The sequence below is a fragment of the Salarias fasciatus genome, chromosome 12 (assembly GCF_902148845.1).
Source record: "Salarias fasciatus chromosome 12, fSalaFa1.1, whole genome shotgun sequence".
Lineage (NCBI taxonomy): Eukaryota > Metazoa > Chordata > Actinopteri > Blenniiformes > Blenniidae > Salarias > Salarias fasciatus.
The window spans coordinates 28,669,890-28,685,452 of NC_043756.1; the positions used below are offsets into that span (position 1 = coordinate 28,669,890).

Consider the following 15,563-nt stretch of genomic DNA (forward strand, 5'->3'; position numbering starts at 1 on the left):
TGCAGTCTCTTTCTGTAAACATTGAAAAATGCAAATCAAGTCTCCTCAGTTCTCGACAAGACAACAACATCAAAATAACAACAAGTGTGGGGTGTGTGAGGTTCGCCCACTTCGCTACGCAAACAGTCTGTGGCAGAACCGGACCCCCCCTCACCCCCCAGCTCGCCTCTGATCCGGGTCCTGATGCTCAGTTTTAGATCCGGAGGGGGGGGCAGGGCGGGGGCGGAGGCGATCAGCTCCGTCATCATCAGAAGAGGCTGGTCAGCGTGGTCTGTGACGGGCTCCGGCACTCGTGCACGTCCATGCCGCCGGGCACGGCGGTGAGCACGGAGGTGACGGTGGGCATGGTGGGGTTGGTCAGGTCCGTGAGGGTGGTGGGGGTGCTGGAGGGGCTCATGGAGGCGTTGGAGATCTCGGAGGCGGGGCCCGACGGCGTGCCGCCCTGCAGCGTGGAGCCGTCGGACGCCTTGTCCACGCCGGTGCTCTCCTGCCGCAGCAGGTTCCTCCGGAACTTGGCCCGAGCGTTCTGGAACCAGACCTGCGCCGAGAAGCAGGAGAGGACAGTTAATTCACCGCAGGGTCACGCTGCCAGCAGCAAGGCCGCCGCAAACACACTCCTCACGGCGTCAACGTCTCCGAGGTTCACATCGTTCAACCGAGGTTCAAAACTTTACAGGACAAGAAGCCAGATCGGGTAATAACACAGTAATAACAGAAGTCTGTAACAAATGTGGATTTGTCTGCGGAGGATGATCTGACACACACACACACACACACACACACGCAGTTTCTCAAACAATCGACAATCAAAAAGGTGATTGATGACTTTCTCTAACTGGTTTTCGACTCGGCGTGAGACGCTGATCTGAATTTATTTCATATTTTATTTTATTTGAAGTTTTGTGTTTTAAATCCTCGTATGAAGCAATTTGTTTGAACCACGGCTGCGTGAAGGAGTTTCCCATAAAGTTGATATAAAACCTTTAAAAATAGGCACAGGAACACAGAAAACTATCGAAAGGTAAAATATTTCTGGTTTCTACTTCTTTTTTTAAAAAAAAAAAACACATGATAATATTAGAAAACAGCATTTAGTATGTTTTAAAAAAGGCTCCAAATAACCTTATTTTCATATTTCTATATTTTTTAAAAGATAATACATTGAATATGAGTGAACTGTTTATCCCAAATTTAAAAATCCTGTACAGCTGAAGAGAAAAAACAACAACAAGGTGAGTCTTCCTAATTTACTATTTCCATCAGTGCAATATTAAAGGATAATAAATTATCCACTGACATTTCAACACAAACTGCGTCAGGTTTCTTCAGATGACCCACATCTTTATTTAGGGCGAAAAATGACAAAAATACTGTTAATTCAACATTAACAGGGCATAAACTGATTGAAATAACAAAGATAAAAGAACGACAGCACAAAACCCTTGAATATGTCTGAGTTTGTGTAATTTTTTGTGTTGTGACATTTCAGTTTCCATAAGCTATAAAGTTTTTCCAACAGTAGAAATTAAACTGCAACATCCCAAACAGCTGGTGCTGAACAACATGAATATCATGCTTTAAAGTTTGTTTTTTCTTTTGAAGCAGGGGTGAAATTCACAGCATTAGTTTGTGGTTTTACCAAAGGATGTGAAGATTGAGATGATAGCAGAAAGTTCATCAAATCTCAACTTTTTTATGTTTACTACAGATATGATTATTAATTAAGTTCAACATCTTGGTCTGGATGAAATCTAAAACTCAGGCATGGTAAAAAAAAAAACAACAAAACTTTTTTTCAACATTAACGAGAAAGCAAACTGATAATAAAATGAAAATAATAAAGATACAAGACGATCACTCAAAGAACATTTGAGTTTCTATGAAAATATCAGTTTAATGATCTTTAAAACTGAGAAACTGCATTTTACAAACAATAATAACATCTTCAATCCAAAGTAACTCTCTCTGAATGTTTTAGGAAATAAATGCTGAATGATGCAAATATCACTTTGTAAATGTGGCATTTAATTCTTTTGGAGTGCAGATATCTCAGTCTTTATTTCCAATATTTACACAATTAGCAGGAAGAGAATATCCAAGAAAATTTACAGTTTGAGAAACGCTTTTCCTGTTGAAAAGAAAGATGTCATATTTAAATCTTAACTTTGAATCAAGTCACAGACAGAAACGCCAGTCATTATTGTCTGCAGTACATTTTTAAAAGATCTAAGGACGAAATAATTAACTGTCCTGTTCACACACATTATTTCCATCAAAACTATTTAGATTTTTAAAATAAATTAGTCCATTTTGGATTTATGACATTTCAGAATGTTTTCATGATCTATTTTTGTAAAGAAAACCAAAAGCTGAATGGCAAAAAAGCTGTTTGGCTCGCAGTTTATTTGGCTTTTCATCAGTTTACTAAAGGTCCAGAATGGAATTAATACATTATTAATACATATTATTAATTTATATGCAACAGTGTTACTACAGAGAACACTTAACTTCAACTACAATTTGGATTTATTTCGCTTAGTAGTTGCTGAATTTAATTGTCTTGCAGGTATTTGTGATGAAACTACACAAACAATCCAGCATGATGAACAATCTGCTGATGCTGAATGACAGAAATTTTATTTTGAAGGTCCAGAATGAAGTTAATGCACAAAAACTACTTCAATAATTTAAAATAATGAAGCATAAACATACTTCTCTGTGTTTATATGAAAGATTCGAGTTGAACTGAGCCTATTTCTCTGACTTATTTCTCAGAAACACTGCAGAGGTTCCTGCAGAGTGTAAATGAACCCGAAAAAAAGCCCAAAAGTAAATGAAGAAAGTGTTGAAAAGTGGCAATCGAGGACATTTAAAACATGAAAAAATGAAGTTTAAAAAAACACGTCTGATAAGATAAAGTGGTGTAAACGTGATTAAACATCCCGCTGACCAGCTGAGGTCAGGCTGAGCAGCAGCTGTCGGCCTCCACGCCGAATTCCTCTCATTTCTACACAACTGAACAGGAAGTAAAACCTGAAGTCGCCCATATGTCGTGACCGAGATGAACCGAGCAGCGCCGAGCTGCCGGGATCAGCCCGGAAGGAGCCGGTCTGACCGAACGCGGCTGCAGACGGACGGAGACAGCTCCCGCCACGCCGGGCGTCTCGCCGCCGCCGCCGCGCCTCAACAGCAGTAAAAAGTGACAGTAAGAGAAACAGAGCGGCGCTAAAGCGGACGGTTCTCCCGCCAGATCGCTTCTAGAGCGCCGTTAAAGCAGCGGAGGCCGCCGCCGCCGCCGCCCAGAGCAGGGAGGAAGCAGGAGGGGCCGCTCGGGAGCCCGGCCGGCGCTGGACGCCTGCTGGCTGCGAGCGGGAAACAGCTGAAGCTGCTGCTGGGGAAAAACGCCGGCATCAGGCTCCACTTCATAAATAACTCAGATCTGAACAGTTGTGCAGCTGCAGGACGTGACGGACACTCGCTTTATACGTTCACAATTTCACATCTTCCTCCCGTTGTGCTTTTTGAAGCCGCTCGATGCAGCGTTATTCTCTGGAAGGAGAAAACACACAGGTTGTGTTTCCAGTCTTTTAGCTTTTTTTTTTTTCTTTTCTGCTTCAAATCAAAATCACCGTTTATGAGGATGAAGTCAGCCGGTTTACGGATCATGACACCACCCTGTAAAACTCAACCACACCCGTAAACAGTCCTCCACTCCTCCTCGTTCACATGCCCATACGAAGAGCTGCACTTCAGGACATATCGGTTGGTCATTTTCTCTCTTGATGGGCAGCAGATTTTTTGAAACAGCCACATGAAACAGAGGCCAAGATATAATCTGACTGGACATTTACTCAAGAAGAATTCCCTCTGACGAAAAGCTGTTTCTGGGTTTTTTTGTTTTACACGATTTTCCGAAGCTACTGTTGCTCTGCACTCTTTTTCTTTTGACCTCCGCCTGGAAATCAAGATTACATTTTTCTACATTTCCAGTTCTGTAAATTAGGAACTCAAACCAATCATTTATTTTTCCTTCACTGTGAAACACGGATTTTGTGAGGTTAATTTGCTCGACCTGCTCGCCGAAGTGCTCAACACACAGCCGATAATGGAATCATGCAAACGTGGAAAAATGTGACCATTTCCCATGTAACAAAACCAAAAACCAATAAGAACAACAACAATAACACCCTGAAGGTCCACACACGGGCCCCGGACCTTATGATGACCACCTCTGGTCTACAGTGTCCAACTGGCAGCTAAATATACAAGATACGGGTGATTAACACACAATAATTACCCAAAGAGCTCAGTAAGTTACTGCTACAGGTGAAAAACTACAAATAAACATTTAAAAAATGACCTTAAAGAGTGAATCAATGCAACTGGATCCAAAATGACTCTTGTTTTTGTTTCATAATGTTATTTGATCAGCAGCAACATCAGATGAACTCTGACCTCAGGCACCAGGATGCTGAGTACTGGGGGGGGCGGGGGGGGGGCTCAAAGTGGGAGCAACGGCTCAGAGCACTGATGATGAAGCATCAGGTTTACATGAAAAACGTACATTTTAGCACTTCTTTTGGTCAACTTATGGATAAAACAGCCAGGCCCCTGTTATAAGAAATGCTGACCAAAAAAAAAAAAAAAAAAGATAGGAATATCAACATAAAGAGCCAAAGAACGCCCGTTTTGGAGTTTGTGCTCCACAGATCACAGTGACTCCAGAACACAAACAAAACACCAACAAATAAAATCTGGAGATGAAATTTTCTATTAATCTAAAATAACTGTTTCTCCAAAGAACAAACAGGAAACTTGACTCGACAAAAAATGATCCCATTAAAGCCGATGATGGCTGATTTCCAGTGTTTCCTGAGTATTGATAAGCTCTGAACCAATCGAATAATGAGAAAAAAACTACAAGCCAAATGAGTGAAGCGAGCATAAGGCGTCAACATCCAACACCGAACAACTAACTTTTAATCATCACACAGCATTGCACACACACACACACACACACACACACACACACACACAGAGAGTGTGAGGAGACTGGATCTTTTTTTGTCATGTCATTATTTGGATTATCATCTGAACCATAATGATGTAAAGAGTCAATCACACCCACATTATCATGATTTCCACCATGTGTATCTCACACAGGCACACACACACACACACACACAGTGTCACGCGCACACACACACTCCTCGTGCGTGTTTAAAGTGTGTTTGCTCTGACTGGAGTCACGGATGAAAGAACACTTAAAAAAAAAAAAAAAAAAAAAAAAAAAAAAAGCACAAAGCTCTGCTGCCGAGCATCAAAACTTATAAAACCCTTCACTTTCTGCAGCGAGTCCCGGTGTGAAAGGGCCACACACACACACACACACACACACACACACACACACACACACACACACACACACACACACACACACACATTTATGCTTGCACAGGAAGTTTCGGACCTTTCGGTTGAACCTGTTTGTTTTATTGGCTTCAATATTTTTTCATTTTGTCTACATTTTCAATGAAGGGTTTATGTGGATTTTTTTTTTTTATCGTTATGATTACCTTTGTAAAATATCATGAGTTTAATCTTTACACAGTAGGACCTTTGATATAAATTTCCCTCCTTTGTGTTTTTTTACATAGACTGACAGTGAATGGTAAATGGACTACACTTATATAGCGCTTTTTCATCTGCATTAGCAGAGACCAAAGCGCTTTACACTGCATCATCTCATTCACACACACATTCACACGCCGGTGTATTGATGACAATAAATTGAATTTTAAAGCTTCATATTGAATTACCACGATCATGGGCATGGGTGGAGGGAACCAGGCAGTGTTAATCGGGATTTGGGAACCAGGTGGACGAACCAGACACTGACAACCAGCAGCAGGGAACTGTTCAGTGAGTACACAGCAGCAGGAAGCAGGAGCGAGGCAGTGAAAACCAGGAAGCAGGCATGTTTGGGAACCAGGTAGAAGAAACCATGTCATGGGAACGAGGCGGTGGGAATTAGGCTGTTAACCAGGCTTTGGGTACCAGGTGGAGGGAAGCAGGCAGTCACAGCTAAGTGGAGAGAACCAAACAGCGAGATCGAGGCGCTGACAACCAGGCAGAGGGAACAAGGTAACGGGAACCAGGCGGAGGGAGGGAGGTGGTGGGAACTAGGTGGAGGGAACCAAGTGGTAAAAACTAGGCAATGGGAGCCAGATGGAAACATACAATGAGGTTCAGGGGGTTGGATAAGGAAATGGGAACCAGGTGGTGGAAAGCAGATGAAGGGAACCAAACAGTGGAAACCAGCAATGGGAACCAGGAAGAGGGAACTAAGCCGTGAAAACCTGGAGGAGGGAACCAGGTGGAGGGAACCAGGCAGTAGGAACAAAAAAAGTGGGAACCAGGAAAACTGAATGAGGCGGCGGGAACCGTTTGGAACCATGTGGCTCTGCGACGCTTCAGCACCAAGACTCCATCAAAGCAAAACGACTGCTTTGTTTTGTCTTAATTAAAGCAGCTGGATGGATGGGGGTTTCTTCTTCTCTTCTACTCTTTCCCTCCTTCTCAGTAATAATTTCTGATTCTGAAACCTTTTTGTCTCAGTTTTTCGCTCTCCCACCCCCTCCCTCCTCTCCACTCCCCAGATAATTTGCTGTCGTCTTTTGTGGAAATCAAACGCCCTGTTGTGCTTTCTCTTCCTCGCCGTGTTTTACAGAAGCTTTTTGTTCCTCATCACCACAACATCACTTCATCCACTCAACGTTTATCTGACTGCTTTCATTTCCAGGTGATTCTGCATCCTGAAACAAGCCTATTGACTTTACCCGATCTGATTTCGCTCAAGGAAGCGAGGAGTCCTTCATAACAATGCCTCCTTTATTTTGGGATTGATTTCAGTTTATTTTAACTGAGTCTGAAATCTGATAACTGTGAATAATCGATCATAATAATCTGATCTGACTTATTTACAAGCCCTTAAATGCAGTAATTCAAAAACCTGCTGTTAGCATGTTATGGGATTAGTTTCTGACGACATACAGAAGTAGAGATGAAAGACTCAAACTTCCTGCTATCCTCAAGACATCTGTTCTCAGCCTCAGCTGTGTCGACAGTTTTCAATTTATTTAACGTTAGATCCACTCCAGAAGCGGCTCTCTGTCTTTCTACTGCTGCACGTCACGTCTGTCGTCTTCTAACTGCGTCACTTCCGCTTTCTATCAAGTTTTTTTTTTTTTTTCCATACATATGCAAAGACATAAAAGAGTGAAATAAATGAGATTAATAGGTTTACATCCATGGAGACGTCTTTGTATTGGGAACAAATGTTCATCACATTTCTCAGAATCCCATTGCAGTGTTTACGTGATCGCGTGACTGATCAGATTTCCTGTGTGCATGTAAACCGGCTGAGGGTCCAATCCTGTACTACTTTTCTTCAGCTTTACACACTCGACAAAACAACCTCTGCTCCAAACAGCACCTCTCCTGATCTGATCTACAAATGTGCATCCGAGCTCCCCTTCAGCCCCTCCGGCTGGAGGATTCTTCCTGCTCCGTGACGGAGCTCCACTCAGCTCTCATCACTGCAGCCTTGTTCCGATAAACTGGACACGCAGAAATCTGCAGTCCCGTCTCAATATTCACAACACCAGCCGCAGTCTGCATGTTCTCTCACCACGCTTTCTGCTGGAAATAACGGTATTCACCTGCTACAGATTCTCAAACTTTCTGCATTTATTCCACACAACCATCATTGCACTTGCTTTGATATTTGATCGATTTGCTCCTGAATGTCTGTCACTCTCACCATTCTCAGCACTGCTTCCCTCCTCTCAGGGTTTTGTGACACTGCATTATTGGATGTATTTCTGTCTGTATTTGTCTTGAGCCTCTCAGGCAGCATGTCTGGGATGAGAACTGGTTCCAGGTAGAATCAGTAATATTGTAGGAGAGAAAGCAGGAAGCTTTTCAGGACTTTGACTGGAGTCAAACTGTAACGTTGACGTGGCGGTGCTCTGGGGGGGGGTTACCTGTAAGACCCGCTTGGTGAGGCCGGTCTTCTGGGCGAGCTGCTTGAGGTCCTTGGCGTCTGGGTTGTGGTTGATGGCGAAGTAGGACTTCATGGTCCTCAGCTGGTGGTGCTTGAAGGAGGTCCGCATGCGCTTGGTCTTCTGGCTGGAGCTGTACTGCGAGTCGCGGTCCATCGACTCGCCGTCGTTCTCGTTGCAGCTCAGCGCTGCGGGACGGAGGGGAAAGCAGAGCGGGTTAAAGACGGACGGAGCTCCTCGCTGACCCCTGCTTAGCAGAGAATTAGCTCTGGATGCTCCACGCAGAGCAAAAATCTTCAAATACTGTCAGATTTTATGCATCGATCAGCCTAAATTTAAAGGGTTCATCACATCTGAGAACACAAATAAGAATAATTGTTTAAAAAGGACATTTCTTTAAACATGAGCATCCATTTCCCCTTTAGTAACACACCCTGCTCTTTGTTTGGATCCATACAGTCAGTGTGAAAGTGGCACCGTGACCCGGCAGCTGTTTCTCCTCCAGCTGCACACCGTCCTCCTCCTCTCCTCTCCTCCCTTCACCTCCTCACACTCTCCCTCCATCTCTGCCTGTCTATCCAAGTGAGAAGACGCAAGCCTGGCTTCGGCAGTGCCACACACTCTCTCTCACACACACACACACACACAAACACACACACCAAACACCAACAAAACCACACACATGTATTTGTCCCAGCCTGCAAATTTCTTGGCAATCCTCAAAGTGTTGCCGCATGCATAACAGTTCGATATCAGAACGCTGCAAATGATGAATATGAAGTGAGTGAAAAGCATCAGAATAACACTTCACTTAATTAGACCATACACACCAGGCAGAACAAATGCTGCTTCCCGGCCAAAGCATATGCTGCAGCGATTTTGCACACAAAAAAAAGCAGCTTGTAGATATTTTTTTCCACTCATCTTCCTCCTCCTCCTCCTCCTCCTCTTCCTCCCCCTCCTCTGCTGCAGGATTCAGGGCGTTAAAGCGACCTGGAGCTTTCAGCTGGGGGTCACCAGCTCATGTGATCCTGCAGGTGAAGCGCTCGTGTCGTTTCAGGGTGGAAACAGAAGAGGGCGCACTGCCTCTTCACTTTCATCCCCCACAGCTTCACATGCACTTCTCAGCTTCTTCAAAAAGTGCCCACAATTTAGGAAGAAGGACTTTAATCTCAGAGTTAAATCCCTGTTTTAATCTTGCACCATTTTATTGTATTTATTTGATATAAAATGAAAGAAACATGAACATTTTAGATGAAAATGAGTTCAGCTGGAAGTATCGAAACAATATTATTAGATATAATAAATAATAATTTCAGCATAGTCAGTTATATACTGCAGTTAAAGGTTTTAGATGCTGTTATTCCCTTTTGATCTAATGTGTTTATTACAACAGTTCATTAGGATTTAAATCATTTGTCCAAATACAACTCCAAGTTTATCAATAATAGGTGAAAATGATCAGGTTTCAATTTAAACATAGTCACATTTAACAGAAAAAAACAGTTATATATGAGAGGAAAAGTGAAGTGAGAGAAATAAGGCGCAAAACATGTGGATTTATAATTAATTCACTTGTTTGGAGAGAAATATGAATATAAAATAGGGCAAAAAGCGATCACCTTCGTGTTGATTTAGATTTTTTAAACCAGGTTTCATGTTTAACAGAGATTTTTCTTCTGTAAAAATAATTTCTAGTTAAAAGAAAAAGCAAGCAAATGAAAATCAAATCAAAACCATTTTGATGTTGAGGTTTTTTGCTTTTTGTATTGTCTTGTCCCTTTTTCCAAGCACACAAGGGCAACTAAAGTGAATGAATCTGAAATAAAAAATTAAAAAACAGGGGAGAAAGTGAGATCCCAGGCAGACAGAGCTGGAAACTTATTGTGCCTCCTGCTCTCTCTTCCAGTGAATAACTCATCAAATCACATTGATCTGGCTGCTGCACACCCAGTTTGGCCTGGTCCCAATGCAAAAAGGCTCCAATAGAGTGGTGTGTGTGTGTGTGTGTGTGTGTGTGTGTGTGTGTGTGTGTGTGTGTGTGTGTGTGTGTGTGTGTGTGTGTGTGTGTGTGTGGTGTTGGGGGGGGTTAGGGTCTGTAGATGTCTATGGAGCCTGACAAGTGGAAAAGGGTGAAAGCAAAAGCCGGAACATCAAAAAAACTTCTCTTTTTATCCCCAAAGAGGACACGGGAGACAAAAAAAAAAAAAAAAACCCACCAGACATCCAGAAAACTGTTAACACTGATTATTTCTGCAGCTCATTTCAGCCGGAACAATGCAACATTTATGTTTCAAAAACTGAAATTAAGTCTCGAAACCTGCATTAAAATACCAACACCACTCACGTGACATGTTTAATGTTTGTGTGGCTCAAATGCTCACTCTTCCTTTCTCTTTTTTGGAGATAGCCCGCGTTTTCTGCGTCCTGCACTATTGTTTGTGTCCAACTTGGCTTCACATTTGGCCTTAATGATATTTAGGCTTTCTCCCCCCCCCCCCCCCCCCCTCAGGATTATTCATGCAAACTGTTGTTTCTTGGCGGATTGAAGCGACTCCACGAACTGACTACAAGTCCCAGAACAGTAAAGGAGGTATAAAATTAAAGCAATGTTGAAAAAAAGGGAGACAAAAACTGTTAAACTTATTGCGCGTCTTCAGATGCGTAAAAATAAACCAACAGATTTAACCAACGTTGCGTTAGAGATGTATAGAAGTATAAAGATATTAATTTAAATTTCAAACAAGTGTTTTTTCAACACTGCCAAAACAATGTGAATCACTATAGAAATGTACGTAAATAATAAATAAATAAATGAATCAGTTTTACAGAAACACTTTTGGTGCATTTTACATGAAGTAATTATGCTTATTAATTTTTTTCCTTGGGAATTCAAAAATTTGAAGTGTAATCTATGTTTTTTCGTGCTGAATAATCCTCCCGATTCGGTACAGATTCTTACCTGCGTTGTAAGCCGCCAGCTCGGCCCCCGGCCCGGGACTTTTCCTCTTCCTGGGCCGCCCTTTCTGCACCGTCCCCACGCCGTTGAAGTAGGATAGTCCGAGCGTGTTGGCCGGGCCCAGGCCTTTGTGCGGCACCACGTCCGCGTGGTTAAAATGTGTCTGATATTCTCCCTGGATGAGAGTCTCAAAGTGCAGCCGACAGTACACCAGACTGTCCTTCATGCCAAAGTGGTCCCCGGTGGTCAGCATCTTGCTGCAGGTGGTGCAGGTGAAGCAGTTGAGGTGGTAGACCAGGTCCCGGGCCCGCATCACCATCTCCGAGGCTGAGATCCCCAGGTGGCACCGAGCGCATCTCTGCACCGAAAATCTTCTGCGGACAACACAGAAACCTCATCAGATGCTGCACGCCAGACCCCCGAGCCCCGATGCTCAAAACTTTTTTACGCACTCCAAAAACTGTGCGTAAACTTTCCCCTTTGGGCCACAAACGCCCAAACCTGCCACACCACGTGCACATCATTGACAATAAAAATGTGTGTTAATACAAATATATAAATTTAGCATACGAGTCGTTAATTAATTCCCTGTCAGTTGGTAGTGGGGGGTGATGAAGAGGAGGAGAAGGGGTCAAACTCCCCCAGAGAGCTGCTAACCCAAGAAACCAGCTTCTCCCATTATCTGGCTATCAATGGGGAGTTTCAGCACCACATACAATATGGTTCAGATTTTCTTTCTTTCACTCTTAACGTGCTGTTCTCTTTGTCATTTAAAAGCATTTTATCAGCGTAATCTGGCGTAAAAACGGGCAGGCACAGGCGTTTCATTCCAGCGCGAAACAGCAGCTTTGGAAGCTTTGTTTTTGGAACACAAAAGAAAAAAAAATGTTGCATTTAAGGTTTTTAAAAGAGTAAAAATAGATTTTGTTTTTTTATTGCTCACGTGCAAATGCAAACTTCCAGGAATTTCAAGCAGCGGGTGTTTATTTCCATTCCTGCATGCTGTCGTTTAAAAAGCAGTTTCAAGCTGGACGCACGTGTGGATGGCTGCGTGTGTGTGTGTGTGTGTGTGTGTGTGTGTGTGTGTGTGTGTGTGTGTGTGTGTGTGTGTGTGTGTGTGTGTGTGTGTGTCCTCGTGCGTGACGCGCGCCCTCCCTACCTGTAGTAGTCCTCCTTGCAGTAGATGCTGCCGTCCTTGCTGAAGCAGGTGAGCTCGGACTCCAGGTTGAGTTTGCACTCGCAGCACTTGAGGCAGCGCATGTGCCACTGCTTGTCCACGGCCAGCAGGTAGTAGCGATCCGCGATCTTCCGGCCGCAGCCCGCGCACAGGGCCACGCGCTCGCTGGTCATGCACGGCATGGACTGCAGGTCAGCACGGGGAGGGTGGAGAGGAGGGGCACGAGGACACGGTGTCAGTAAATACCAAGAAATACACGCACGTGGAAAATATTGCATGATCTGTGTGCGCCAAGACGCAAAATAACGCAGAATCCAGAAAACAATGCAGCTTCCGATTATTATTAATAATATCAGAATGGGCCACTCATGTATTGAGGAGCTACAGAATTATTATAATACTAAACAAAAAAACTCTCAACAAATGATTATATTTAAATAAAATCCTGGAAAAACTTTAAATTGTAGCAAATTAGAAATAATGTTATAACAGTAAAACAATTAGCTTGAGTTGTAACCACTACAACTGGCACAATATAAATAACAGGGATTGTACAAATTGGAGAAAAACGCCTCTATTCTTCTTCTCCGAAAGTAAATTAGCTCCACAATAAATAAGGAATAAAGATAGAATTTAAAAAGAGTGAGCTCTGTGGACACGCTGTGTGTGGGTTTGCATGGAAATAGAAGCTCCATGCTGGTGGACACTGATGCCTGTGCTGTCACTTTCTATCAGAGAATCAACCCAATTGTGTTAATAAAAGCTTTAATAATGGCTGGATGCTGTTTCTTTTTCTGGAGAGGCCTGTATAGCAGACACGCACCTCCACGAATACATTTACCAACATGACAGCAGGATAATTGAGAATTAAATCCGTATATTTTTATAAGTTCCATGTATTTTTTAAGCTTTATGGCAGTTTATTCCTCAATCGTCTGATTTATTTTAAAAACACACATTCACGTATTTAATAGAATTGTAAACGCTGCTAAGAAATTGTTAAATATTTAGAATAAAGAATTGAAGTAAAAACTCAAATTTACGTGCGTAAAAAGGCAGGCTTGTTTTTCTGCAGGATAGGACACAGGTTGTACATTGTTTTGATTGTATAGGGTGAATTTAAAACTCAATTTAAAGAAATGCGTGTTTAAAATCAAGAAATAAATGTAACCTTTGTCTGGTGTATTTTTTCCAGCCTGATTTTTTTGTTTTGTTTTGTTTTGTTTAATTTAAACTGAAAAAGAAGTTTTACGCGTGTCCAGGCCTCTTGGAGCAAGTCGCGCTTTTCCAAAGAAATTCTGATATTTAGTGGATAACTTCAGATCCGTGAATAAGGAGTAAATAAAAAACAGCGTGCAGGGGGCTGTGTTTGTGCCGCTCCTGTCACATGTCTCCAGGCTGCCATGCTGCCTCCACAGCCGACAGGGCCGGGGATGAAGCTCGCCTACCGTCTCTGATTCCCCCATATCGATGGCCGAGCTGATGGCTGCTGACTCGCTCTTTCCTCTCCGGTCCATTTCTTCCACCACGCCGTGCACGTCGCCTCCAGGGAGGCCATGGAAAAGCATCGTTGCCGCAGAGGGGAGGATATTATAACTGTTCTCTTCGGATCTGCAAGCCAAGATGTCCATCAGAGGCAAAACCGTGCGCAACCACGCCACTCAAAACACGCGATTTTTTCTTTACTTTACTTTAATTTCTTTTTTTTTATCTTTTCCTTTCTCGTCTTGACAAGTGAGAAAAATCCAGATCAGGGAAGAAAAAATATGAGGGGAAAAATTGGACACGTGTTCTCCACACTACGTCTCATCTGCCAATGGAAACCGTCATCCGAATCTCTGCAGCTCTCATTATTAATAAGCTATGATTAATTCATTAATAAGCGCGCAGATTCCGCTTCGCTTTTCTGGAATCTATTTTCTCTCAGGTATGACTCTACGCCTCCTCCTCACCTACTTGCTCTCTTGATATTCTCTTTCCCACTGGCGGGGATGAAACATACCAACTATGGGAGCTGCCGCTGCATGGGTCTCAGCACCGAAGCCTCCTCCTTCTCGCCGGGAATTAGATTTCAGGATTTCGACAGCCTTGCAGCGCGTTATAGGGTAAAATCTCTCCTCTTTATTCCTGAACAACAATGAGCAACTCGGTTCAAATGTCACTGCTAACAAAAAACAAAAGGCGGACAGCAGTATTTTACTGCATCACACGTTCAGAAAAAATATATTTCCCCCAAAAAAATCAGCGCCTGTGAGAAAGGCTTCTTCCCCTCCTCCAGGTTCAGCAGTCCAAGTTGATGCTTTCGCTGATTATTGTCGCTCAAACTACTTTGCGGAGAAAAATAGAAATGGAAAAAAAGGACAAAAGGACAAAAACACGCTTGCTTTGTGTGATAAAATCCCACCGGCCGTCTGGGAGAAGCAGTTTTCCTTTACAGTAGTCAGTTTAGTTAATGTTTTGTCTTTTGCCAAGGAGGCTGCATACATGTGCGTAACAGCAGAAGAGGAGGAGTTGGCTTTACGTTGACTGATGATAGGCGAGTTGTTTGCTGGCCCCCCAAAACCACCGTTCCTCCTTCTCAGGTCCCGGTTGGACTCTCCGCTCCTTATCAACGGGGCCCTGTTGCGTCACGACGCACCATTTATGTTCATTGGCTGTTCCGCCGTCACCGAACTGTTTGGTTATAGTTTTTACCGACCGGTCTGAAAAAGCAAGCAGCCCTTCTGCTTCTGTTACGCACGGATCTCCACCACCTCCACCTCCGCCACCGGCCGCTCTTATACCCCCGTACCCCCACCCCTGCCTCAGTGCGTCAGCCTGTCCGGAGCCGCAGCCTGAAAGGTCAGTTTAAAAAGACAAAAAAAAAAAAAAAAACAGAGAAGAGAAGAAGGAAGACGAGGAGCAGCGCGGAGTCGGAGGTGTAGGAGCTGTTTGTGTGTGCGCGCACCGAGGGAAGGTCTGCTGGGACTTTTACTCAAGTGACGCACCGAGAGGGTTCCACACAGCCAGGCACCGCTGCGCACAGCCTCTCCATGGCACCGAGGGGCTCTGCGCAGGAGGGCAGGAGTGCATCAAGTCTCCCAGATGAACCACGACACAAAGCACCAACAGTTTCTTTACTCTCGTTTTTTTCCATTCGTTTACTTTCAAAATAAGAGAGAGAAGAGAATCACTATAAATGTATTTTCTTTTTATTGAAGCTGTTTATTTACATTGTCATAAAGCACAACTACATCTATATCACTTCACTTTTGACCTTTTTATTTATTTAAATCAGCGTTATTTTTTTTACACGAAAAATGCAAATAAATGCCAAAATGTATTTATAAAAAAATGAGAAAATAAATACATTCTTCCAGATTTA

At 43.2% G+C, this 15,563-nt stretch overlaps 1 protein-coding gene across 3 annotated transcripts; it reads right to left on the reverse strand.

Moving 5' to 3' along the window:
* Nucleotides 1-238: 238 nt before the first annotated feature.
* lhx2b (LIM homeobox 2b) lies at nt 239-14,291 on the reverse strand. 3 transcript variants are annotated; one of them, XM_030105512.1, is made up of 6 exons: nt 14,202-14,291; nt 13,648-13,810; nt 12,182-12,384; nt 11,026-11,396; nt 8,046-8,251; nt 239-538 (listed from the first exon to the last, which is right to left on the reverse strand). In XM_030105512.1, the coding sequence occupies exons 2-6, from the start codon at nt 13,765-13,767 to the stop codon at nt 248-250; spliced, it is 1,191 nt and encodes a 396-aa protein (XP_029961372.1). In that variant the 5' UTR covers nt 13,768-13,810; nt 14,202-14,291; the 3' UTR covers nt 239-247. The 3 variants fall into 3 exon arrangements, with proteins under 3 accessions (XP_029961372.1, XP_029961371.1, XP_029961370.1); XM_030105511.1 differs by having other exon boundaries at nt 11,026-11,393; nt 13,648-14,285; XM_030105510.1 differs by having other exon boundaries at nt 13,648-14,285.
* Nucleotides 14,292-15,563: the final 1,272 nt, after the last annotated feature.